The 25,584-nt window shown below is 50.8% G+C and overlaps 1 protein-coding gene across 1 annotated transcript in view; it reads right to left on the bottom strand.

The window, feature by feature from the left end:
- The window catches only part of ZC3H3 (zinc finger CCCH-type containing 3), a 194,310-nt gene that overhangs the window by 52,778 nt on the left and 115,948 nt on the right, over positions 1–25,584 (bottom strand). Inside the window, exon 5 of the mRNA XM_042785719.1 lies at positions 6,788–6,981. Within this exon, the coding sequence (XP_042641653.1) occupies positions 6,788–6,981 (194 nt within the window). The remainder of the gene's footprint in view (positions 1–6,787; positions 6,982–25,584) is intronic.

The following is a 25,584-nucleotide window of genomic DNA, read 5'->3' as shown; positions in this document are numbered from 1 at the left end:
TCCAGGTTCGATGACGATGTCTAAGTAGTTGCTTGCAAGCCTGAAGCATCTCCCAAACTCTGCAAGATCTGGTCTACACTAGTGCTGGATCGAGTGGTGCTCCTCAAGGAGACCAGGTCCCTGCCCACCAGCACCTGTAATCCCAGAGTTGAGGGACTGAGCGATCCCAAAATCAAGGGATTGAGCTCAAAAGGGGTAAGGGATCGAGTAATTGCAAAGACAAGGGATTGAGCTCCAAGGGGCCAAAGGATTGAGCTCAAGAGGGGTAAGAGATTGAGCAATCCCCAAACCAACGGATTGAGATTGAAGGAGCCAAGGGATTGAGCAATCCCCAAAACAAGGGACTGAGACCAAAAAAACCAAGGGATTGAGCTCAAAAGGGGCAAGAGATCGAGCAATCCCCAAACCAAGGGAATGAGATTGAAGGGGCCGAGGGATTGAGCTCAGGAGGAGTCAGGAATTGAGCAATCCCCAAAACAAGGGATTGAGCTCAAAGGGGCCAAAAAATTGTGCTCAAAATGGGTAAGGGATTGAGCAATCCTAAACCCAAGGGATTGAGATTGAAAGGTCTGAGGGATTGAGCAATCCCAAAACCAAGGGACTGAGTTTAAAAGGGGTCAAAGGATTAAACTCAAAAGGGGTAAAGGATTGGGCAAAACCAAAAATAAGACATTGAGATTGAAGGGGCCATGGGATTGAGCAATCCCAAAACCAAGGGATTGAGACTGAAGGGGCTAAAGGATTAATCTTAAAAGGGGTAAGGGATCGAGCAATCCCAAAACCAATGGATTCAGACTGAAGGAGCCGAGTGACAGCAATCCTAAAACCAAGGGATTGAGATTGCAAGGGCCATGGAATTGAGCTCAAAAGGGGTCATGGATTGAGCAATCTCAAAGCCAAGGGATTGAGCTCAAAAGGGGGTAAGGGATCGAGTAATCGCAAAGTCAAAGGACTGATCGCAAAGTGGCCAAAGGATTGTGCTCAAGAGGGGTAAGGGATTGAGCAAAACCAGTCCCAACAGATAGAGACTGAAGGGGCCAAGGGACAGAAATCCTAAACCCAAGGGATAGAGACTGAAGGGTCTGAGGGGTTGAGCAAGCCCCAAAACAAGGGACTGAGTTTAAAAGGGGTCAAAGGATTAAACTCAAAAGGGGTAAGGGACTGGGCAATCCCAAAGACCCAGAATTCAGCTCAAAGGGGCTGAGCACAAGTGAGCCTCGGCACGAGCGACACCAAAACCAGCCGAAACCCCAGGAGCGCAACACTCCGGTCGTCGCTGTCCTCACGCCTCGGTGCATTGGGTCGGCCTCTCCTCCACCAACCTCTCCCTTACCCCTCCACCACTCGGTCTTAACACATTCAAGGTGGCCAGCCTTCAAATTTTCCCCTTCTTTCCTCCTTTCGGAGGAGAGAGCGCCTCGTTCACGCAAGCCCTTGGCCAGCCCGACGGCGCTGCTGAGCACTTTATCATCCCTGCGAACCCGGGGGGGGGCGCGCTTCCGCAGCCCGCAGCGCTTCTAAAATTGGTTGGTAAACAAGGAGCCGAGAGCTCCCTTTCCTCCGACGCCCGGCTCCCTGCGCCGTGGTTATCTCCCTCCTCCTCCTTTCGCCGAGCGGGGCGTTCTCCCACCCCATCTGAAAGCGTGAAGCATCAGCCACCCATCCTCGGCGGAGGAGCTCGCAGCTGCGGCCCTCCCAGCCGGGCAGTGATGTCGCAGCAGGGTGGGGAAGCTGAGGCGGGAGGGGATGTAACGCCGCGGGAGGGAGGGCGTTGAGGTGCAGGGAAAAAACCTCAGCTTTGGCGGGTTGACCCCCACCACGTCTTTAAAAATCATTTGCGGTCAGTGGCGCAGCCGTGCCGCTGTCACAGCGGGACTGGGAGACACGTGGCAGCTGCTTGGGAGAACTTAAAAGCTCCTCTTAGACCTCTACTTTTGGGAGCTCAGCAATCAGGGGAAAGTATGAGTATCTCCAAGGCTCCGGGGTCCTACGGCCGGGGAGAAATATGGAAAACCACCAATAAATAAAACCCCGGTGCTCAAAGAGGCTGGCTGCCACCCATGAGCACCCCTCTGCCAGGGGAAGCCCAGCCGCGTTAGTGTCCCCCCAAAGCCACCAGCCTTTCATCCCACCGGGGCTCCCGCGCGCTTCCCGGGAGGCAAAACCTCAGCCGAGGATGAGGAAGTCACGCAGGTGAGGATTTGCCCACGGAAAAAAAAACAGCAAAACCCCACCAGAGGCAGCCCCGGCTCCCGGTGTGCAATACCTCTCCCCGCAGCGGCGGCGGCTCGTGCCTAGATTGGGGTCAGGGTTGTTTTCCGGACAATGTCAAACCTTAATTTGGTTTCTGCTGCTTTCAATCTTGTACAGGGCTGCAATTTTTTTTTTTTTTTTTTATTATTTTTTTTTTTAGTTATTTTCCCTTTTGAATTTCTTTGTGAAACGCTATGTTGCCAGGACCTTTCGCTTCTTTCCCTGATTTCATGGAAATTCCTCAAGTGTCTGAACAGCATCTTAGCAGCTGTAGAAAGAAATGAAGGAAAGGTTCGTTGTGAGAGGAGAAACCCCATTATTACACGTGCTTAATTAATTGCAACGTATCGAATGTTTTCCACACCATCCTGCTGCCTATTTTCTAATACTTCTGCAAAGTAAAAAATACATCGTTGCGGAAATACTAGTTGTCCCAAGAGGAAAGAGGTTTTCCATGTTTGACACTGCATCTTCGTCCTGCACAGGGACGAGGAGCCCGTGTTCGAGCTCTGCGTTTGCAGCTAAATGTTTTCTTCTCTGCTTTTTCCATCCTTTCCGTGGCAAAACCTCTGCTCGTCCCCTTGCTCCGGGAGATGGACGAGTTGCTTTATCACTCCTGGTTGTCCCAGGATTGACCCCAATAGGGCACAGGGCTGCAGGAGGTGCATCTCCAGGACCAAATTTTAACTTACCATTCCCTCCCCCCCCCCCATCAAAACGACTGCTCATCCCACTTGCCTGGCAGGGACGGTACAGCAGCACTGATGGATCAGCTGCAGAAACCAGCATCGCATTTCTTATTGTAGTCAGGCCACGAAGAGACAAAATACCAACCCAATAAATTCAGGCAAACAGCAGAATTATAACCCACCGTAAGTAAACTTCAAGCTATTAAACTGTCAGGAGCGTTTCCCTTCTCTCTGCTACCCCAAACACACAGCGTCTGGCACTGGAAGGGAAAGGAAAAGCTGGGGTTTTTTTTTTTTTGTCTTTTAAATAAACTTTGTCAAGTGTTGCAAACACAGAGCACTGAGTAAACGTGTGAAGGCTCGTACCCGACGAGCACACACAAATCTTCCGCCCTGCCAGCCCCAGTTATCGTAAAGCAAGAGACGCCGGTATCTGTTGAAGCCATCCTTGGGAAGGAGAATGAATTATGGCAAGAGCTGAAAGATGACATGAAAATACTGACACACACCAGTTACTAGGGCTTTCTGGTTACAAACCCAATGTGCTGCGTGCCAGGGGGAAGGAGAGGGCAGCAAAAGAAGAGATAGCTTTAAAAAAATAACTGGATGGGTTTGTAATTTATAGAAAAGAACCCTGGAAGGGAAACTTCTGTCCCAAAGAGAGATTAATTAAACCCGTTTCTCTAAATGAGACCTCACTAAAGGACGTGGTACCGGGGAGGAAGGAAAGATATTGGGGGGGGGGGGAGGAAGAATTGCATCTCCTCCACACCTCACCACCCCCAAATAAAGCCACAATGGGGAGCAGTTCCCTCCCCATCACCAGCCAGCAGGCCTGACCTGCTAACCCCGAGACAGTTGCACACCTCCATGAAAGTCTCGTTATTTTAAAACCGAGATCAAAAAGGGGGGAGAAGTATCCACAAAAGGAGCCCGTGCTTGCTGGTGCACGCTCACCCCGTGCCCTTTACCAAGCCTTATGCTTTTTAAAGCTTCTTTAGGTCACCTCTGCAAACTAAATCCCTTGAAAACCATTGCTGTTTCCGTCCCCATACCCCAAATCCCCCCTCAGCAAAGCTCCAAGAGCAAAGACGACGCCTGAATTTGCAAAAAAATCCTCCCGTCATACCTTTGGCTCAATCCCTCTTCCAGAAATTGCACTCTAAGCTGGTGTTTCTCCGCTTGGTCCCAGCCCAGCGGTGGATATTCATGGACAGGATGAATCCATCAGCCTTTGCTGAGTTGCCTACGCATGACTTTGCTGTTTCCCGGTGGCTACAGAACCGTAGAGACTTTTTTGGACTTAGATAAATGGAAAAAAAAAAAAAAAAACAAAAACAAACCAAACCAAAACAAAATAGTCTGGACCAAGCATTTTAAATATGGCCCATGCCAGATGCGGGCTTGCGAGAGGCTGCCTCGGAAAGGCTGGTGCTCCAAATAGCAGCAGAAATAGTGATTTCAGCACGGTGTTGGACAGTCAAGTCCTCCCAGCACCTAAATTAAAGCTACCGACGCATCGACTGGAAATTAGGCAGCAGCTTGAGTCAAGTCCAGCTCCGTGCTGCAAGGCAGGACCTCGCCCAACTGCGGCCTCCCCAAACAGAAGATTGTGTAAGCTGTTCTCTAAAAAAATCCCAATAATGGAGATTTCAGAGTCAGCTTACTCCAACGCTTCATCAGCTTCATCCTTTGAACAAAGCTCTCCCTGAACCCTTCTGGCAACACTTTAAGCTCTTTGGGTTTTGGCTGCTCCACCTAGCCACGGAGAAGACAGCCTTCTTTTGCTCGGCAGCTCTTCATGAACTTGGGGACCTGCAGCCCCTCCATCTGCTCCTCTTCAGATCGCAAAGGCCCAGGTCCTCCACTTTTCCAGTCCTTCCAGCCATCACTTCCCCCCTGGGCCCTACCCCGTGGTTCAATCCTCTCCTGAAACGTGGCCCCAAAACCGGACCCGCTCCAGCCAACATCTTCCCTGCCCGTGTCTCAGGGGTTTCATCCCTTTTCTAGCATTCCAGCAAGATGTTTGCTGCTTTCAACACCCAGGAACGGTGCTTATGGCAGAACCACCCTCGAGTTGGTTTCGTGCAGCTGATAACACTTCGGAAAATCCCGGTGCCGTTAGCAAAGCTCTTGGAAAAAATCCGACATCGCTGACACCAGGCTTTGCTTGGCCTACAGATGCCTCAGCTTGCTTTCTGGCCTTTTTTTTTTCCACGCCTCTGAAGACTGATCCTTGCCCATCCTCCGCCAGATGCAGCACCAAAGCCAGGGACTGAAGAGCACGCAGGTAGGATGGCCGACTTCAAAACAAGCCACACGGACGCGCGCTCACGCGCGTGCACGTGCCTATTTGCAGAGCCAGCAGCGAGGAGGATGTCGCAGGCTGGTCAGCCGCTGAAAATCTGGCCTGAGCAGGGCTGAGTTGCAAAAAAAAAAAACCAGCAAACCGTCCCCAAACCGCTACCGAGCATCCCTTTAATGCTCTCAGAAGGGAGATTACCTGAAAAAGCGATGCTCCGTTGGCTCCGTGCCCCCTCGGCCACCGCAGCATCCTCATCTCTGCCAGCAGCCGCAGGCCTCTTCATTTCCCACCCTCCCATGCCCAGGCAGTTAATCTGTGGTTCCAGCTAAATCTCTGCCCTCCTCCCCGCCAGCGAAGATGTGCAGTAAGGATTTATCATCGCTGGCTGTCCCTCTCCCGCCAGCCCCGCATTTCCCTCTCTCCATTTTCCCTCCAACGCCACTTACCAGCCGCGTGTGAGCATCGGGGAGGGGGGGGGGGGGAGAGGTATTTACTCTTTATTGAGATGTTGCTGTTTGTTCCTAATTTTCCAGACGCTTTTCAAACTCCCCGGAGCTGCTCAGCTCTCCTGTTGATGGGATTTTTGTGCCTGCGCCAAGCTCCTTCCCTCCCTAATCCCTGTTCTTTGTGGGTTGAAAACTACCCGGGACGCTCCACCACGCTCACACGAATCGGGGTGCAGGCAGCTTCAGAGGCTGCACATCTCGACGACACTGTGCTCTTTATTGTCTCTCTTCATCCACCTTCCCACCCTAAATAAAATGACTTTGGCATTAAATTGTCTCATTTATAGCATCATCCATGAATATACTCGTCTATGCACCTTTTATCCTTCCACCAAGGGAAAACAACAGCACAAAGCCATTGGCTTTGCCTTTCTCAGGTTAACTGTCCCCCACATTTGTCAATATAGCAGTTACAGAGCAAAAATATTTGACCCCAAGTAGAAATTCAAAAAAATGCTTTAAGCACAGTTAGAAACCTGGTCTGGCCTACGAGCCACACTAGAGGCATCAAGCACAAGAGGAGCTGAAACACAAATTTAATTGAAGCTAAATGTAAAACCCGTAACTGTGTCAAAATGCCTGTTTCACAGTTATCTGCAGAATGATCCTCCCAGCTTTCCTCAGGTCAATATTGAATGTTATTTGATGAGCATCTCAAATACATTTAATCTTGCGGTCGCGTTTGAAGTTGCCCAAGACTTTGCTCGGGTTCAAAAAAAAAGAAAACAAGTTTAACGGCGCATCTCTCCAAGCTTGAAGTAAGCCGGAGTTAAGAACAACCTCACTTTTCTCAAACCTTTCATTTCTTCTCCATTATTTTCCCTTCGGCGCTTTCTGTAAAGCAAGAGCAGCTGGGGGGATGCGCTTTGGCAGTGATGGGATGCCCATCACCTTTGCGTCTGGGCTCCTGTGAGACCAGAGGATGAGTTGCAAACAGGCGGGGTGGGAATAAGCAACTGAAAGCCAACCTCAACTCTCAAGTTGGAACGTCAACGGATTTTAGCCGCAGACCGGGACAAATTCTTGCCGCTCACCTGCTCTGCCGGGGCTTTTGGTGCTCAGGTCTTTGCCCCGGCCAAGGGTGTTGGACGTCTTGGAGAGTTTATTCGCCGACACTCGGTACATCACCCCGCCGATGCAGCGATAGCCCTTGTTCCTCCATCTCTGTTGCACGTGCTGGGACTTGCCGCCTTGAGGCGACGGGCGCGTTTGGTTTAAGAGCGGGGATCTGCAAGGAAACAAGAAGATCGAGGCAAACCCAAATTAGGGATGAGGTCACAAGGAGCTGCTGGCTCGTGAGGAGGCCCTCAGCCGCCCTGAGGATGATGCCGCTCTTGCTGTAGACAGAGGAAAAGCTCTGATCCCCTGTGATTTACCCCCCAAAAAAAAAAAAAAAAACCAACCTTCAAGGATTCTCCCCGGGGCACCGCTTCCCCCACGGAACAAAACGCCGTCTCGTTCCCCCAGCGCGCCCACGGCAGTGCCGCAGGGGAAGAGACCACGCGCTGAAGGTCAAGCCCCCACCCAGCCGTAGCCTCCTAGGACCCAACAAAGGTGTTTGTCCCTAAATTCTGCAAATAGATTTGCCGTCGCCCCCAACGCCCCGCGCCAGGCACGGCTTCGCTCCGCACTACCCCACCTCACACCCTGGGCTCGTGGCTCCAGTCCCAGCAAAAAACCCAGAAAGAAATGTGGATGCAACCCCACGAGCCACGTGAGACCCGAGCTTGGCCAAGTTTTACAGAGCTCTGCGAGCTTCGGTATTTTTGGTATCATAACAACCATTATTAGGCACTCTAACTTGGCTATTGTTATTCTTCCACCCCAAATCTGGCTCTTCCAAGAGTTTTCCTACATCCCTGCACGGCACGAGTCGCCCAAGGCCGCTGCCATCCCCCCCAACTATCTCCTGGCGTGGATGTTGGGACCCAAGTGGGGTCCCCGGAAAGAAATGTGGATGCAACCCCACGAGCCACGTGAGACCCGAGCTTGGCCAAGTTTTACAGAGCTCTGCGAGCTTCGGTATTTTTGGTGTCATAACAATCATTATTAGGCACTCTAACTTGGCTATTGTTAATCTTCCACCCCAAATCTGGCTCTTCCAAGAGTTTTCCTACGTCCCTGCACGGCACGAGTCGCCCAAGACCGCTGCCATCCCCCCCAACTATCTCCTGGCGTGGATGTTGGGACCCAAGTGGGGTCCCCGGAAAGAAATGTGGATGCAACCCCACGAGCCACGTGAGACCCAAGCTTGGCCAAGTTTTACAGAGCTCTGCGAGCTTCGGTATTTTTGGTGTCATAACAATCATTATTAGGCACTCTAACTTGGCTATTGTTAATCTTCCACCCCAAATCTGGCTCTTCCAAGAGTTTTCCTACGTCCCTGCACGGCACGAGTCGCCCAAGGCCGCTGCCATCCCCCCCAACTATCTCCTGGCGTGGATGTTGGGACCCAAGTGGGGTCCCCAGAAAGAAATGTGGATGCAACCCCACGAGCCACGTGAGACCCGAGCTTGGCCAAGTTTTACAGAGCTCTGCGAGCTTCGGTATTTTTGGTATCATAACAACCATTATTAGGCACTCTAACTTGGCTATTGTTAATCTTCCACCCCAAATCTGGCTCTTCCAAGAGTTTTCCTACGTCCCTGCACGGCACGAGTCGCCCAAGGCCGCTGCCATCCCCCCCAACTATCTCCTGGCGTGGATGTTGGGACCCAAGTGGGGTCAAGTGGGCAGCGTTGGGGACCCCCCTCCACCTCCCTCCGTCCACAAACCCGGCGGCGAGGCAGCGGGACAGCGATGCGGGGGGGAGCTGCGAGCCCACAAGGTTATTCTGCAAGAGCTTAAGTGACACCCTGGGGAATAAATATGTCCCAGAAGAGATCAGCTGCCACCAAAAATCCCCTCTGGTTCACGACCTGGTATCTCCTGCACCAGCCTCCCTCCCAGCCCGCGCGGAGCCACCCAGCTCATTTTCCTACATACGCCGTTATACAAACAGAGCCCGTGCAGTCAACTCAAATCTCCTCAAATATCAGACGCCTTCCCCATTTAGCGCTAATCCAAACAGTAATTTGTTTATGCAAATCAGAGCTCTAATTTTGTATTAGCCCAAACTACGCTCATAATGCTATTAGCAGAACGTATATAAACCGCGCATTACTGGAGAATATCTGTAAATTAAGATCCCGCTATCCTATCAGCAGAATGCAAACCCCGGAGAGCATTACCTTTAAATGAACATGTGCTGCCAAGAAAAAGAGAATTGTAAAATGTAATAGTTACATTTCTTAGCGCTTAGCGTGACAGCCTATTCATTTCATCAGGCTGTTGCCACTGGCTACCGAGCTTGGAGAATTGCTGCCTGGTTTTTGCGGAGGGGATTGGGATTGCACGAAGAAGCTGCTGCCCCGCTTCCCGTTTCCCCAAGGGCTTGGTCCTCCTGAAACTGCCCCAGGGAGGAGCATCGAGTCTTAGTTTTTACAAAACCCGGTTACTTGAAAAGAGTCACAGCGGTGGCACCGTTGTCTGAAGTCACCGACGGCAGGAGGGGACACCAGGGCCATCCACGGACACCCAGCAGCTTCGCCACAAAACCTCTGCAAGTCCAAGGTTGCCGCCAGCGTTGGCTGCAGGACCTGGAGGTAGATTTTGTTGCCGTATCAGTGGCTTAATGCAGCCCATAAAAATTATATCGAGTACCTAACGGCCGGCGGGTCCGGGGGGGGGGGGGGGATTCTCCCCCTCTGCTCCGCTCTGGGGAGCCCCCCCGGAGCCCTGCAGCCAGCTCGGGGGTCCCCAGCACGGGCCAGACACGGACCTGTTGGAGCGGGGCCAGAGGAGGGACACGGAAATGGTCCGAGGGCTGGAGCAGCTCTGCTGTGGAGAAAGGCTGAGAGAGCTGGGGGGGTTCAGCCTGGGGAAGAGAAGGCTCCGGGGAGCCCTTCGAGCGGCCTCCCGGGGCTTAAAGGGGGGACAGGGAAGGTGGGGAGGGACTTTTAAAAAGTCCTGTAGTGATAAGACAAAGGGTGGTGGTTTTAAACTAGAAGAGGGGAAATTTACACTAGACACAAGGTAGAGATGTTTTACGATGAGGGTGGTGAGACACTGGACCAGGTTGCCCAGAGAGGTGGTGGATGCCCCATCCCTGGAAGGGTTCAAGGTCAGGTTGGACGGGGCTCTGAGCAACCTGGTGTAGTGGAAGCTGTCCCTGCCCAGGGCAGTGGGGTTGGACTAGATGACCTTTAAAATCACCTAGTCACCTTCCAACCCAAACCATTCCATGATTCAATGATTCTCCCCAAGCACGGGACCATGCCCTAAACGCAGCAGGGCAGAGAAAAGACAGGGTACGGTCTCCACTCCATTAAAAAACCCCAATTCTTAGGGTGCCCAACGATCATCCTATGATTAAAAATGAGGCGTAAAATCTACTAGACGCCTACCGGTGTAGCCCAGCAGCTCAGCAGGGATCAGGGAGGTTGGACTAGGGGACCTTTAAAGGTTTCTTCCAACCCAAACCATTCATGGACTCTAAGGAAGGCATCGTAATCCAGCCAAGCACCACCGCGGCTCTGCCGAGACGACCCATCCCAGCTCCAGCTCTCCTCCTCCTCCTCTTCCTCCCGGCGAAGCAGCTCCGGGAGGCCACCAGGACTCTCCACGCCACCATCCCGGGGCTGTGCGGTGCCGGCGGCTCCCGGTTTGCCCGGCGCTGTGCCGTGATTATCAATCCCTTCAAGGAGGCTCCGTACACTTTCTTCAGACCCAGCTGGCAAAACGCCTCCCGAAAGCTCCGAACTTGGCAGCCGGCGACAGCCAGAGCTGCTGATCGTGGTGGAAATGGTCAGAGTAAGAGGCACAGACCGAGCATTGGCTTCTCGCAGCCGAAATCCCCGGCTACAGCCAGCATCAGGGCGATGGCTGGGGCCTGGGGATGTATCTCCTTTGGTTTCGACACAGAAAACACGGAAGGACACCTACAAAATGGTACCGGTCGAGGTACGAGGCCTGGATATCATTTCCTATATACCCGTGCATATGCAGAACACACTTATTTCATATATTTATTCATATATACCAATTGCATGTAGCTAAAATATATTCATCTATGTCTTGTGCATATATATTATATACACATACATAGACACATATATAAATATATATGTTATATATGCATATAAGTTTCATATATACATGTATTATATTTTTAATATATGTCTAAAAATATAGAGATATCATTGAATTTATATAATGACATCTATTCCATAATCTGTGGATAATATATGTGTATATATGTACCTACTATATATATGTATATATACTATATATAAGTATATATGTATATACACATTATTGGACATATACTAAATACCTATATTGACATATATTATCTGACAGATATATATTATTATATATCAGATATATTATATATATTATATATAATCTGTCAATATATATATTATATATAATATGACAGATTATATATAATAATATAGAGATTCTTAGATATAAAAATCTCTATATTATTACCTATCTATCAATTACGTTTAGATAGTATTGAATATATATACTAAATACATATTTTGTGTTACATGTGTCTTCAGTAATATCAAGAGATATTCAATATATATACTCAATAATATCTAGAGATAATTGATAGATATACAAGGCCTGAACAGTACTGTTATTTTCGGCATTTTGTATTATTCAGATATTATTGAATATATATATTGAATGTACCGATTTATCTATATTCATTAAGCTCGACAGATAATGGATATAATATACCGATATTAAATACAGCTGCCGATATAGATATAATATGATTAGATCTGCTACATATTTAATATTTTCTTTTAGTCTGTCAGAGGGGAGGGAAGAAGCCCCATGGCCCCGCACGGGTTGCGGGGAGAGGCCGGGATGTTGCGCGGCGGCGGCTGCGCCCGGGCGCGGGGGTTTTGCTGGGTGGGAGGGTCATTTTTCTACGTATTACATATATAATAGCTACAGTTATATAGAGATACACATTCAATATACAGAGAAACATCTATAGATAATATCTATATAGACAGAGATCTGTCTCTACTTCTAGATATCTCCATACCTAAACCTATGTACATATACCTACCTGTAGTTAAAATGTAGCAATATATTAAATATCAATTTTTATGAATTCTATATAGTACATTATCACATATATAGAATCATCAAATGGTTTGGGTTGGAAGGGACCTTGAAGACCATCTAGATCTAGTTCCAGCCCCTGCCATGGGCAGGGACACCTTCCACTAGATCAGGTTCCTCAAAGCCCTGTCCAACCTGGCCATGACATATATATATATATATATATATATATATATATATATATATATATATATATATATAAAAATATGTGCGTATATATCTATGAAATAATACCCAGGCCTCACACCTTGAGCCATCCCAGCCCTAAAAACCACGGCACACCAAAGCGACGCCGACACCACGCTCCGAACGAGCAGCTTTCCGCGTTATTGTGGGGGTTTCGGTTCTCCTTGTGCATAAATAAATATAAAATAAAATAAAATAAATAAATAAATAAGTAAATAAATAAATAAAAAACAATCAGCGGGGTGCGAAATAAAAAATATAGGGGAAAACACACCCCCTCTTGTGGCTTTAATATCAAAAATCCAACCCAAGTCAAGTCCTGCGCAGCCCCAGGGGCTGCTCATGCTGCCTGAGCCTAAACGGCGCTGGTTTAAGCACCAGTTTAAAAGCCTGGCTGGTTGAACCTTCCAAATCCTCCGGATATTTATTTCCTCGCTTTGCTGCGCTCACTCAACCCGCTGAAGTGGTTGCACACTCCGACGCTCCTTGTTCGAAAGTCACCATTTATCAAGAGTTATTACCCGGTGGCATCTTGACCCCTGCTATGTGAGCAGAGAGCAAGCAGGTAGCAGCTGCCGAGCAAACAGCAACAGCTGCAGATTATAAAACATTTTACACTTTTATAAAGCAGTAAATAAAAAGAAAAAGCCGGCGTTAAGAGGAGCAGAGCAGCGATGTGAAAGGTGGCACCGCTCTCCTCTCTGGAAATCCTTCGGGATGGTCAAGCCCCAAACGCAACGGACCGTGGCCGTCGTATTAGGGAGGTTCCCGCCGGGATTTTTCAAGGATTTTGGCAGAGAGCATCGAAAAGCATCTCCCCCCACAAAGGGAGTGGGGCCGAACCTCCTCCAATTTGTCGTCGTGGCGTTTCTGAGGTAGAAAAATCACCATCTAGGTGACCTCCAAGCAAAGCTTCTGCAGAACATCTGCTCGGGCTGCCAAAGCCCCGAAGTCTCAACCAGGGGCTCAGTTTGAGCTCGCTGGAGGTTGGACCGTCTCTATTTCCACCTTCTGGGTGGTAGAAGTGTCCAAGCAGGGATGTCCCCAGCCCCCATGGAGGCTCTGCACCAGCCCAGCTCCTCACCTGGAGACCCTCCTATCTAAAAAGTCAATATTAATGGGATTTATCCCCGCCGTAGGGTGTGCTGTTGTGGTTTGAGCTCAGAGGGCGACTGAGCACCACACAGCCGCTCTCCTCCTCCCTTACCCCCCAGCAATAAGAAGGGGAAAGTAAGTCAGGCTTGGGATTCGAGATAGGACAGGCAAGGGTACATCACCCATCATGGTCACGGGCAAAGGACAGACTCATTAGGGGAAAAAAAAAAAGAACATACATTTATTACAGGCACTAACAACAACACTTAACAGAGTAGGACAGCGAGAAGCATTGCCACATCTTGAGAACACCTTCCCCCCACCCCTCCCTTCTCCCCGGGCTCAGCTCTGCTCCCGATATCTCTACCTCCTCCCCCAGTGGCGCAGGGGCAGGGAATGGGGGGTGCAGTCAGTGCTGCCGCTTCTTCCACCCGCGGTGGTGGGAGCATCTGGAACTTCTTCCCCCTGCTCCAGTGTGGTCCCCCTCTCCCAGGAGACAGTCCTCCACAAACTCTCCCCGACGTGAGTCCCTCTCATGGGCCACGGTGTTTCCCTCGCTGCTCCGGCGTGGGTCACCAACTTTCTCCAAGTGGAGTCCCTCCCACGGGCTGCAGCCCTTCCCGAGCTGCTCCGGCATGAGACACCCCCGCATGCTGCAATCCTCCCAGCGCTGAACTACAACAGCGGGGCTGCTTTCTCCCACAAGATCCCGGCCTCCTTCAGGCACAGTCACCTTAGTCGTCCATAAGAGGCCCCTCACAGGCCATAAATCAGCGTCTGCTCCACCACAGACCCTCATGGGGGGCGGGGGGGGGCCACCTTGCCATCTCACAATGGGATACAGGGTGATGTCTGCTCCGGCACACCTCCCCCCTCCTTTCTTCCTCCGTTCCTCCACTGACCTCGGTGTTCACGCAGCTGCCACAACTCCTTCTCACAAGTCTGACTCCTCTTCACCAGGACCCTTCTTAAATACGTTATTGCAGAAGCGCAGCTGATTGGCTCAGCCTTGGTGCAGAGGTGGGTCCGACTTGGAGACGGGGGAGCTTTGAGAAGCTTCTCCCAGGGGACTAGAGCTGTAGCCCCCTCCCTTGCTACCAAAAAAAAAACCCCGCACCACTCACTCAAACACAGGACAGGTGCAATGGGCCCCAACAACCCACCTTAAACACCTCCCCAGGGGGCTTTGCTATTTGTATTTCTATTTATTCCTCTTTAAACTCTGAGGTTGCCTCCTCCGCCCTTCGCTCCCCAGAAACTGGAGGTGCAATTTTGTAGAGGGGTAACCCCAGGGGATGCTGCCTGGGGCTGATGGGACCCCCCTGCCCATAGATGTTCACACCGTCATGGGGTGGGAGGTTATCAGTGCAAACCCAAGGGGAGAAGAGATGCCACTCGCTACGAAATACTGGCGATGCTTCACGGGGGGATTTCCGCAGCTGAATGCATGCACCGGGTTCAGCCTCGGCCACATCTGTTATTTATAGAGTATTAGTTATTAGGATATTTATGATATTTATTATTTATTCTATTAATTAGATTATATTTGTATTATAGGACTCGCACAAGATTTAAAATTGAAGGTAAAATATGTTTTCTAGCAAAAAAATCATAGTGGAACCTGAGCCCATATAGAAGAGCAGAGGAAGAACTTAATTGCCCAACCTTCACCCGTAGGAAACCTCTATTTTCCTCCGATGCTCCCAAGCGGGTGCGTAGCCCCCAACCAACCGCCGGTGTGTGTGTGTCCCCCCCTCCCCGTTAGCGACATCCCACCCGGCGGTCGCCGGGAAAAGCCGGGAAAAGGTGAGGAGGGCGAGGGAAAGGACAGCTGCAACGGGGGGCAAGGAGCCGCACCGAACGCCCCGCCGCTTTTCACCGGCGGCGGTGTCACAGCTCTCCGCTGAATTGTTACCCTAATGGAAAGGACGGCCTTTGGAAATGAACTGTATTGAGAAAAGAGGATAAAATTAATGAGATAATAGCCAGGCCAAGGACCTGAAGAATACGCCGGCCCCTCGACACGAGGGGCTTGTAATTCCCTTTCTGCCGCACAAGCCCGCAGATCTAAAGAGTCCTCCCGTCCATCCAGAAGGCCCGCTCCGGCAGGAAATTTCATTAACGCTGGAAAATAGGAAAGGTATTAAGTGTGGATAATGAAGGCCAGAGTGTGAACAGTGCCTTAAGATAGTCTTCTTTCTAGCCTTTGTAATGGGAGGCATGAACTTTCCCTTTAAATCCATTTCTAATCCATTTGAAATACTACAGCAAATTATCTTCCCTTCAGCCCAAAAGCGGCCAGCCAATTTACTCCGAATAGAAGTGACAATGCTACAGAATTTATCGCCATAACCTTGACTACACAAGGTTGAGGGTTGGCTTTCCCCCACCCCCAGGGTGGACAGGGGAAGAAAAATTTTTAATGAAAAGGGGGTAGAGGGACTCTATAAAAATGTTTAAAAACAGAGTCGTAGCTGTCGGAGGTCCAACGCCAAGGCCAGGGCTGAGCACGATGGGAAAATCACAGTATCCTGCACTGAAAATGTTACACGTGGAGGTCCTGGGCTGATGAAACCCTCTGTAGGCTGAGATCTGGGCTCTTCTTTGCCTCCCTCGAAGCAGCGGTAACTTTGCCTGAGTTCAGTGAGTTCAGGTTGGTGCCTCATAGATGTTCACGTTGAAGAAATCTGATTTTTCTTCTTCTCTTTCCCATGGTCAAACACCGAGCTGCTGTGTCCTTCCTCCGGCGTTCCCTGCTTGACCGACTTCACGCCTCTTGTGAAGTGGAAATGCCGAGTCCCTCCCTCCATCCTCTTCTGCAAGGCCAACTTCACATTGCTTGGGAAATGGAAATGTTTGCTCCAGCAGCCGGTTCAACCCAAAGCAAAAACTGGACCAAGAGGTAGAAAAGGGCTCAGAAAGACAACGCGGAGTCGACGGTCAGTTGCTGCCCAGCTCAACGCACCTTCCCTGCCTCCAAACAAAGCAAAGCTGCTCAGAACAGAAGAAAACCACGAAAATTTCAGCCAGAAACCAGCAAGCACTGCTACAAAAATATGACACCCCTCTTAAATAGATTAAAAAAAAAAAAAAAAAAAAAAAAGAAAGGAAATTTCCAAGCCAACAGCACAAGTGAGGGTTAGCAACAAGGAAGACTTGCTCCAACATGCAGCAAGATCTGTAGGACGTGCTCAGACTTAACACCCTGTCCTGGGTTGAGTGAGTGGTGGAGTTTTTTGGTGGCAGGGGAGGGGGCTATCGGGGCGGCCCCCTGTGAGAAGCTTCTCGAAGCTCCCCCAGCTCCACGTCAGCTCCACTTCTGTTTGGGAAACTGAGCCAATCGGCTGCACCTCTGTGATAACGTATTTAAGAAGGGACGTGGTGACGGGCAGGGGGACTGGTGAGGAGGAGTTGCTGCAGCTGCGTGAACACCAAGGTCAGTGGAGGAACGGAGGAAGAAAGGAGGGGGGAGGTGTGCCGGAGCAGAGACCCCCCTGTATCCTGTGGGGAGACGGCAGGGCGGCCCCCCCCTGCCACCCATGAAGATCTACGGTGGAACAGACATTGATTTATGGCCTGTGGCTCCTGCTCGCCTGATCAAGGTTCTGTGCCCGAAGAAGGCCGGGGTCTCATGGGAAAAGGCAGCCCCGCTGCTGTAATTCAGCGCTGGGAGGATTGCAGCATGCGGGGGAGTCCCACGCCGGAGCAGCTCGGGAAGGGCTGCAGCTGTGGGAGGGAATCCAGTCAGGGGAAGTTAGTGACCCATGACGGAGCAGTGTGGGGAACGCTGCGGCCCATGGGAGGAACTCATGTCGGAGAAAGTTTGTGGAGGACTGTCTCCTGTGAGAGGGGGACCACGATGGAGCAGGGGGGAACAAGTTCCGGACACTCCCCTCACCGAAGATGAAGGAAGTGGCAGCACTGACTGCACCCCCCATTGCCTGCCCCTGCGCCACTGGGGGAGGAGGTAGAGATATCGGGAGCAGAGCTGAGCCCGGGAAGAAGGGAGGGGTGGGGGGAAGGTGTTCTCAAGATGTGGCAATGCTTCTCACTGTCCTACTCTGTTATGTGTTGTTAGTATCTGTAATGTATGTTCTTTTTTTTTCTTCCCCTAACGAGTCTGCCTTTTGCTCGTGATCATAAAAGGGGAATTTCCCCCATCCCAGTCCTATCTTGAACCCCAAGCCTGGCTCTCTGTCCCTTCTCATTGCCGGAGAGGAAGGGAGACAGAGGTGCTGCATTGTGGTTGGCTGCCAATCAGGCCTAAACCACGACACAGCCTCAAGCTACAAACACGAGTGTGCACTCAACGCATATGAACATCTGATCCAAAACACCCACACGAACACCCACATAAATGCAACAATATTTGAAATATTGGAGTACCAGAGGTATATAAATTAAACAGACAACCAAGAGCAGAGCAGGAGCATCCCAACGGCGTTTCAGCCAGCTGAAACGGAGAGGATTTCTTGGCGCTGACGGCAATACAAGTGGCTCTTAAAGGATGGTTTTCTTTTACTACTGGATATCTTCTTTAGGCTTAGCTTATTTTTTTTAAGTAATCCTTACATAGTAAGAAATCACATTTGCATGCTGGCATTCAATTCCCAAGGAAAAAGCGGATCATAACTGGGGCACCAGTTATGGACAGGGAGCGGCGAGGCAGGAGGGACCTTGTCTACCCCGAGCCTCCCAGGTGTCAATGAAAAAACCCTGATTTGGGAGAAATTATAAAAAAAAATACATCACAGGATCCTTGTTCCTTCGCACGCAGCAGAACAAAACACAGGATTTAGGCTTAAAAGTGCTCCTCAAACATGCCAGCAGTCCTCTGAGCTCCTGCTCACTCGGATCTCCCATAACGTCTCTATCCCCATCCACCAGCTGCTTGAGGACTCCAAATCCACAGAAAAAAAAAGCAAGTAATTCCATTAAAATGCTTGATTAACGGAATTGATATCAACATTATTGCTTTCTTCTTAAAAGTAAAAAGGTCAGATCCCAAATAAACACTTCCTACTTTAAGACCTAATTTATTTAAGGAACCTGATTTGGATTATTCAAATAATTCAGTTCACTGACTGTGGTATTAGAGGTTGAAAAAGTGATTGGAAATCGGAAAATTGAAAAGCACGTGTCTTCTTCCAATATACAAACATGAACACAGGAGATCCAATAGTTTTAAATATAAAGTGACTAGCAATAGCCTGTTAATTTATTCATAAACAATTCCCTACTTTCAATAATTAGTTCTAATTATGAAACAAACACTTCAAAAAACTATTTTAATTTGGTTCAGTTAAATCTGAATTTCCATTCAAATGCAGCTTAACGTTAGGCAAAAAAATAATCCAGCATAGATCTCATTTACCATTTTCAAAACCTGAGAAAAATTATGGACCTCAGTGAGTACCTATTAAGCTACCTAATTGCCTAAATAAAGATGCACCTACCTAACAAATCCTCCTGACTTGTGAAAGAAAAACAGTTGCAAGTATCTTATAATGGTTATCAACCAACGAGAATAAAGATTCCACCAGAAAAAACAGGTGGTGAGTAAAGACGGGGAACAAGACGTGATGATTGAAACCAAGGGTTTCCACCTTGCGGATTTAAATCCTAATTAACCTCAGCAATTAAATCCGAGCGGGCTGCCACAGCGCCACGAGGCCACGTGCAAAGGGCTGAAACAACGGGGAGGGGATCGCTCGTTCGGTGGGTAGCGCTGATGCCCGACGGCGACACGGCGGGGGGAGCAGATGACCGGTGGCCGCGACACGGCGGATTTGTGCCGGTTTTGGCAAGCCCCAGCCCCTTACCTCCCTCAGCAGCCCAGGCCCCTCTCCTCCCCTGGCCCCAAACATCCCCCCCACGTGCCACCCTTGGCACCGCGGAAGCTGTAACACCAACAGCAAAGCCACCAGGACCGTCAACAAACAATACAAACTGCCTTTGAAACGTTTAATATTTTCTCCATCTATTTAAAAGCTTTCGGGTTCTCCTGGACGCTGTTGCCAGTACTATTATCAAAGCTATCTAAATGGATTTTATCCTTCGCAGTTCAACCCATTACTTCATCCTGCAATCAAAACCATCGCGGTCGCTTTTATGGCTGCATGTTGTATAAGAAACATTTGATTATACCTGCAATGCAGGGCTGTTGAGGGGTTTGTTATGGTTTCCCCCAACGTCCACGTCCCATAGGCATGACACCTCTTCCTAGTCCTCACACAGGCTGGAGGAGTTCTCTCCTCCAATAATTACACTCAGAAAGAATCAAGTACAAAAATAATATCCCCATCTTCTTTGCAGTGCCTTCTCAAAAGGCGGTAAGACTTACAGCCAAGCTTGTACTAAACTGATGGAGAATATTTCATAGAATCGTTGAATGGTTCAGGTTAGAAGGGACCTTTAAAGATCATCTAGACCAACCCTTCTGCCCTGGGCAGGGGCATTTTCCACTAGATCAGGTCACTCAAAGCCCCATCCAACCTGATCTTGAACACTCCCAATGACGGGGCACCCACAACTTCTCTGGGCAATCTGTTCCAGTGTCTTTGTAGGACTTAAATCTTTTTCACGTGTTCCCCCAAAATGAAGTTCAGACCAGAGCACCAGCGTCGACCTTCGCCGCAAAGGTCCAGACCAGGCCATGGGAAGACAATGATGTTTCTGAGTCAGCTGCAGGACCGTGGGCACTGCACCAGCAACACCAGTATCCAACGCTTCCAACATTACTGTTGTGGTTTAGGCCTGATTGACAGCCAACCTCCGGCAATGAGAAGGGACAGAGAGCCAGGCTTGGGGTTCGAGATAGGACTGGGATGGGGGAAAATCCCCCTTTTATGATCACGAGCAAAAGGCAGACTCGTTAGGGGAAGAAAAAAAAGAACATACATTTTTTACAGACACTAACAACACATAACAGAGTAAGACAGTGAGAAGCATTGCCACATCTTGAGAACACCTTCCCCCCACCCCTCCCTGCTTCCCGGGCTCAGCTCTGCTCCCGATATCTCTACCTCCTCCCCCAGTGGCGCAGGGGCAGGGAATGGGGGGTGCAGTCAGTGCTGCCACTTCCCTTCATCTTCGGTGAGGGGAGTGTCCGGAACTTGTTCCCCCTGCTCCATCGTGGTGCCCCTCTCACAGCAGACAGTCCTCCAAAAACTTTCTCCGACATGAGTCCCTCCCACGGGCCGCAGCGTTCCCCACACTGCTCCGTCATGGGTCACCAACTTCCTCCGACTGGATTCCCTCCCACGGCTGCAGCCCTTCCCGAGCTGCTCCGGCGTGGGACTCCCCCGCATGCTGCAATCCTCCCAACGCTGAATTACAGCAGCGGGGCTGCCTTTTCCCATGAGACCCCGGCCTTCTTCGGGCACAGAACCTTGATCATCTGAGCAGGAACAACAGGCTGTAAATCAATGTCTGCTCCACCGTAGATCTCCATGGGTGGCGGGGGGGCCGCCCTGCCGTCTCCCCACAGGATACAGGGGGGTCTCTGCTCCGGCACACCTCCCCCCTCCTTTCTTCCTCCGTTCCTCCACTGACCTCGGTGTTCACGCAGCTGCCACAACTCCTCCTCACAAGTCCCACTGCCCGTCACCACGTCCCTTCTTAAATACGTTATCGCAGAGGCGCAGCCGATTGGCTCAATTTCCCAAACAGAAGTGGAGCTGACGTGGAGCTGGGGGAGCTTCGAGAAGCTTCTCACAGGGGGCCGCCCCGATAGCCCCCTCCCCTGCCACCAAAAAACTCCACCACTCACTCAACCCAGGACAATTACAAAGTTTGAGAAAGGAGATGGGACACCTCTGGGAAAGGCCCAGGCTTGGCAGCTCAGCAAGGGAGGTGGTGAACGCCAGAATTAGCTAGGGTAAGCTTGACACCCCCAGACTATGGCCATGGGGCACCTCTGCACCCAGCTTTGCCAGGGCAGCTCTCGAAGTGTTTGGAGGCAAAGCCAAGCCCTGAAGTCCCAATCCCCAGGAGCCAGCCTGGGGGATAGATGAGAGCAGCTCCAGGTAGAGTTGATGGTGTGAACCAAGGAAGCCTTTGCTGAGGGCTGGTAACAGCTGAGAGCAGGGAAGAACCAGCATAAATTATTTGGGGTTCCTGACCTGTTTCTATGATCAGCCTCTGCTCTGCTTTTGCCCAGTTTTTCTCATCCTTTTCTCTAGACCATTTTCCTCCCTTGAAGCTGAAGAACCAGGGAAGGGGACAAGACCCACACAGAGTCCACGTGTCCAAGATGCAGAAGGATGCATCTCCATAAACCACACCTTTGGGTTTTGACAGGTGAGACTGGACAGGTCTCCCGAGTTCTCCAGCTCTTCAGCCCGTTGTTGCTGTCAACCCTCTAAGGTGGGGTCACGCTGCGGTGCATGCTGAGAAGCTGGTGCACAGCCAAGTCCATAAGCCCACTCCACAGCTGGTCTGGGGGCAGCCCTGGACCCTGAAGGGTAGCCTACACCTGCCCCAAAACAACCCGCAGCAGCTCTCACTGGGCTGCAAGACTCATTCAACACCCCCCCCCCCCCCCCCCCCCCCCCATTTTGACCACATTTTTAAATGAGTGATGTTTCTGCCCCACGCAAGAGCCACTTTAGTCAATCCTCACCACCCACACAGGTTGGGAGAAGAAGCAGAGGCAGAAACAGCCCCAGTGTCATAAATCCTGCTCTGAGCTGCGGATTAAAAATGGGAGCATTAGGCCTGGAAAAAGGCCTCATTAAGCCTGCAAAGATACAGTTTGGGCTACACATGGTTCGTAAGAAATCCGGGACCCAGCTCGTGTCTTCTCTTCCCCAAGAACCCCAACCAGGAGCGCGAGTCGGGGGAAGGACTGTGCTGCCCACACACGAGGGGCTTCACTGGCCAAACGCCACAACTGCGTGGCCTTCCCAGAATCATCGAATGATTTGGGTTGGAAGGGACCTTCAAAGATCAACCAGTCCAACCGGGGACATCTCCCACTAGACCAGGGGGCTCCCAGCCCCGTCCAACCTGGCCTTGAACCCTTCCAGGGAGGGGGCAGCCACAGATTCTCTGGGCACCCTGGGCCAGTGTCTCACCACCCTCATCATAAAGAATTTCTTCCTTATGTCCAAGGGAAATTTCCCCTCTTTCAGCTTAAAACTGTTACCCCTTGTCCTGTTGCAACAGGACTTTGTAAAAAGTCTCTCCCCATCTTCCTTGTCCCCCCCTTTAAGCCCCGGGAGGCCGCTCAAAGGGCTCCCCGGAGCCTTCCCTTCCCCAGGCTGAACCCCCCCAGCTCTCTCAGCCTTTCTCCACAGCAGAGCTGCTCCAGCCCTCGGACCATTTCCGTGTCCCTCCTCTGGCCCCGCTCCAACAGGTCCGTGTCTGGCCCGTGCTGGGGACCCCCGAGCTGGCTGCAGGGCTCCGGGGGGGCTCCCCAGAGCGGAGCAGAGGGGGAGAATCCCCCCCCCCCGGACCCCCCGGCCACGCTGCTCGGGGTGCAGCCCAGGAGACACTTGGCTTTCTGGGCTGCGAGCGCACGTTGCCGGCTCCTGTCCAGCTTTTCATCCTCCAGTACCCTCAAGTCCTTCTCCGAAAGGGCTGCTCTCTGTCCCTTCAATCCCCAGTGTGTACTGATACTGGGGATTGCCCCGACCTGGGTGCAGGACCTTGCACTTGGCCTTGTTGAACTTCATGAGGTTCACATGCGCCCACTCCTCCAGCCTCCCCTCTAGTGGATCACTATTTCTGGCATCCCTCCCCTCCCGTGTATCATTATTTCCTCCCACCGGATTTATTGCCATTTCTCTCTTGAAGGCATTCCAGCCCCACGCTGGCGTTCCCTTTCGTTTCTCACTTGCCTCCAAGAAAAGCCACAGCAAAGGCTTCACACTGCACTTGGCAGCCCCCCACGGTCTCAGTCACTCGGCGAGGGTGAACCCATGTGCCAGAGAAAGCACTTAAATCACGCCAAGACCTTACAAAACACAGAGAGGAGATACAGTTATCGCTTCAAGGAGCTTACAGCAGTGTTACAGAGGAGAGCTCTTCTCCCTGCCCCAAATCACTCCTGTTTGCTAAATCACTGCTATTGTTTGCCACCCCGTTCGTTCCTGAGAGATGAAGAGCCTGGCTGCAAAACCAGCCCGCTGCACCACGCGCAGAGAAGGGAGGAAAGCATCTGCCTCGTGACCTGCTGCGCTGAAGGCCCAGCGTGGCCAGGGAGGGAGGGCAGGGATGGATCAGGCCCTTTCCGAGCAGCTCACCGGTTGGAACTCGACTGCCCAGAGGGCATTCTTGGAAAGCACTGACAGTGGTGTAACCACGCAGCCTCTTTCACCAACAGGAGACTTCAAAAGCCTCTTTGTTGTCCCAGTGAACCGAGTCCTCCCTCCCTTTTCCTCCATCTTAGTTATCCAAACTATTCGCTGTTCCCCCGCCCTCCTAGGCAAGCAGCGTGGTGGGATGCTCATTCAGAGGAGGGTGAAAGTCGGGGGTCACAGCACCAAGAAGGGCAACAAAAGTTCTTGTGAGGAAGTTTGCTCCTGTAGCTTGGCTCAAGCTATGTGCCAGACAGCAGAGAGCAACCAAAAAGATGAGAGCCCTGGACCAGGAGCAGGGAACGGGCATGTCCATCTTCCTTTGCAAACATCTTGTAAGAGCAAGCTATGAAATTGTCTATAAACTAGATGAAACCCAGGGGAGAGGGATTTTAATAAACATAGGACAAACGTTTGCTACCTAATTAACCAAGAAAGCCAAATGGGAGCATCCTGCACCCCTGCCATCAACCCTAGATTGCTTTGAGACACCGCAAGGGAGCACGCAAGACGACAATAAAACCCAAGGCAGCCAGATTTGTGCTTTCAGGGTTTTAACCCCTACACCCTGAAGGCGACGCGTTCACTCAGTGCCTATTCAAGCTGCAGGCTGGAAAAAAAAAAAAAACAACTTTAGATTCCCAAAGCCAAAGCACCGAGAGCCTTCCTGAACAACGCACTACGCCACGTGAACTACCACAGATACCCCAAAACCGTTGGTATGGGTACGCTCACACCAATTTCCTTAAGCCAGGTGAAATCATTTGCATAGATATTACACACAAATCGAACACGGGCTGGGTTTCAAGTCACGTAGGATGTCCCCCTCTCCATTTGGGAGCTCCCAGCTTCGTTTGAATTGGCCCAATTGCCCGCGTAGCCCAACCTCAGAGGGGTGATTTGGCAGTGAGTCGCAGCCAAGCACAGGCTAAGCCTCACCTGATGTCTCAACCCCTTTTTTCTCGGCAGGATTAAAGAAAGGAGCTGGTACACTGAGCAACAACATCTGCCCTGGGGCTGGATCTGCTAAAGGTATTGCTTGTTGGTCAATGATAGCCAAAGAGCGCAGGAGAGGTTAACGGCTTGAGCAGCAACAACAAATTGAAAAGAGCAAATAACCTTTAATGTCCCATGACATGTTCAGCCTCCTGACTGTGTTTCCTCTCCAGCCCCTTCATTTTCAACGATTATGCAAGACAGCAGCATGTCAACAGGCCTTCTACCACCTCTGCAATCTTCCTGCTGTTATTTCCACTCCCGGCAGTGAGGCACACAGCCTGAATATGCAAGCAATTTATGGTAATGGTATAAAACTACCTTCAGGACTGGTCCCTTCTCATCTGTAAATGCTTTAAAATTCTTGGAAGACACTTTTACCCAGCAGCACTCCCCATCCCAAAGCTGGCAGGCTGGGGGAGAGGTTTACAGACCAGGAGAGACTCTGGGTTAGTTAATTAATACCATTTTTCACGTTTACCCCATGCAAAAGAGCCCTATGATGCTATATCAAGGTTCACAGCACTGTGTCTGCTCCCACCTCTGTGCCCACCTTGTTCCTCAGATCTGGAGTTCTGCAGTCTTCAGTGGTTTTATTTCTGCTCTTTGCAAGCGAGAAGAGCCATATTCCTGCCCAAATGAGCCCACAACTGAATGACTTGATGGGATAACAAGATGAGAAGAAGAAAAACCCATCAACACCAGTACGAATGATGATGGAAGGTGGCCCAAGCATGACAGCTTCCTACCATCCTCAGCAAATGCAGGAGAGCAAAAGGCAAGGGGATCTTCAAAGAGGCTCAGCTAACGATGCCAGAAAGGGGCCACAGGTGGGATATTTAAGAAGCTAATGCGGGACATGGTGGCCAGTGGGTCCGGGGGGGGGGGATTCTCCCCCTCTGCTCCGCTCTGGGGAGCCCCCCCGGAGCCCTGCAGCCAGCTCGGGGGTCCCCAGCACGGGCCAGACACGGACCTGTTGGAGCGGGGCCAGAGGAGGGACACGGAAATGGTCCGAGGGCTGGAGCAGCTCTGCTGTGGAGAAAGGCTGAGAGAGCTGGGGGGGTTCA

The sequence above is a fragment of the Tyto alba genome, unplaced genomic scaffold (genome assembly GCF_018691265.1).
Source record: "Tyto alba isolate M040663 unplaced genomic scaffold, T.alba_DEE_v4.0 Super-Scaffold_9, whole genome shotgun sequence".
Taxonomy (NCBI): Eukaryota; Metazoa; Chordata; class Aves; order Strigiformes; family Tytonidae; genus Tyto; species Tyto alba.
This window is presented reverse-complemented; position numbering and strand designations above follow the sequence as displayed.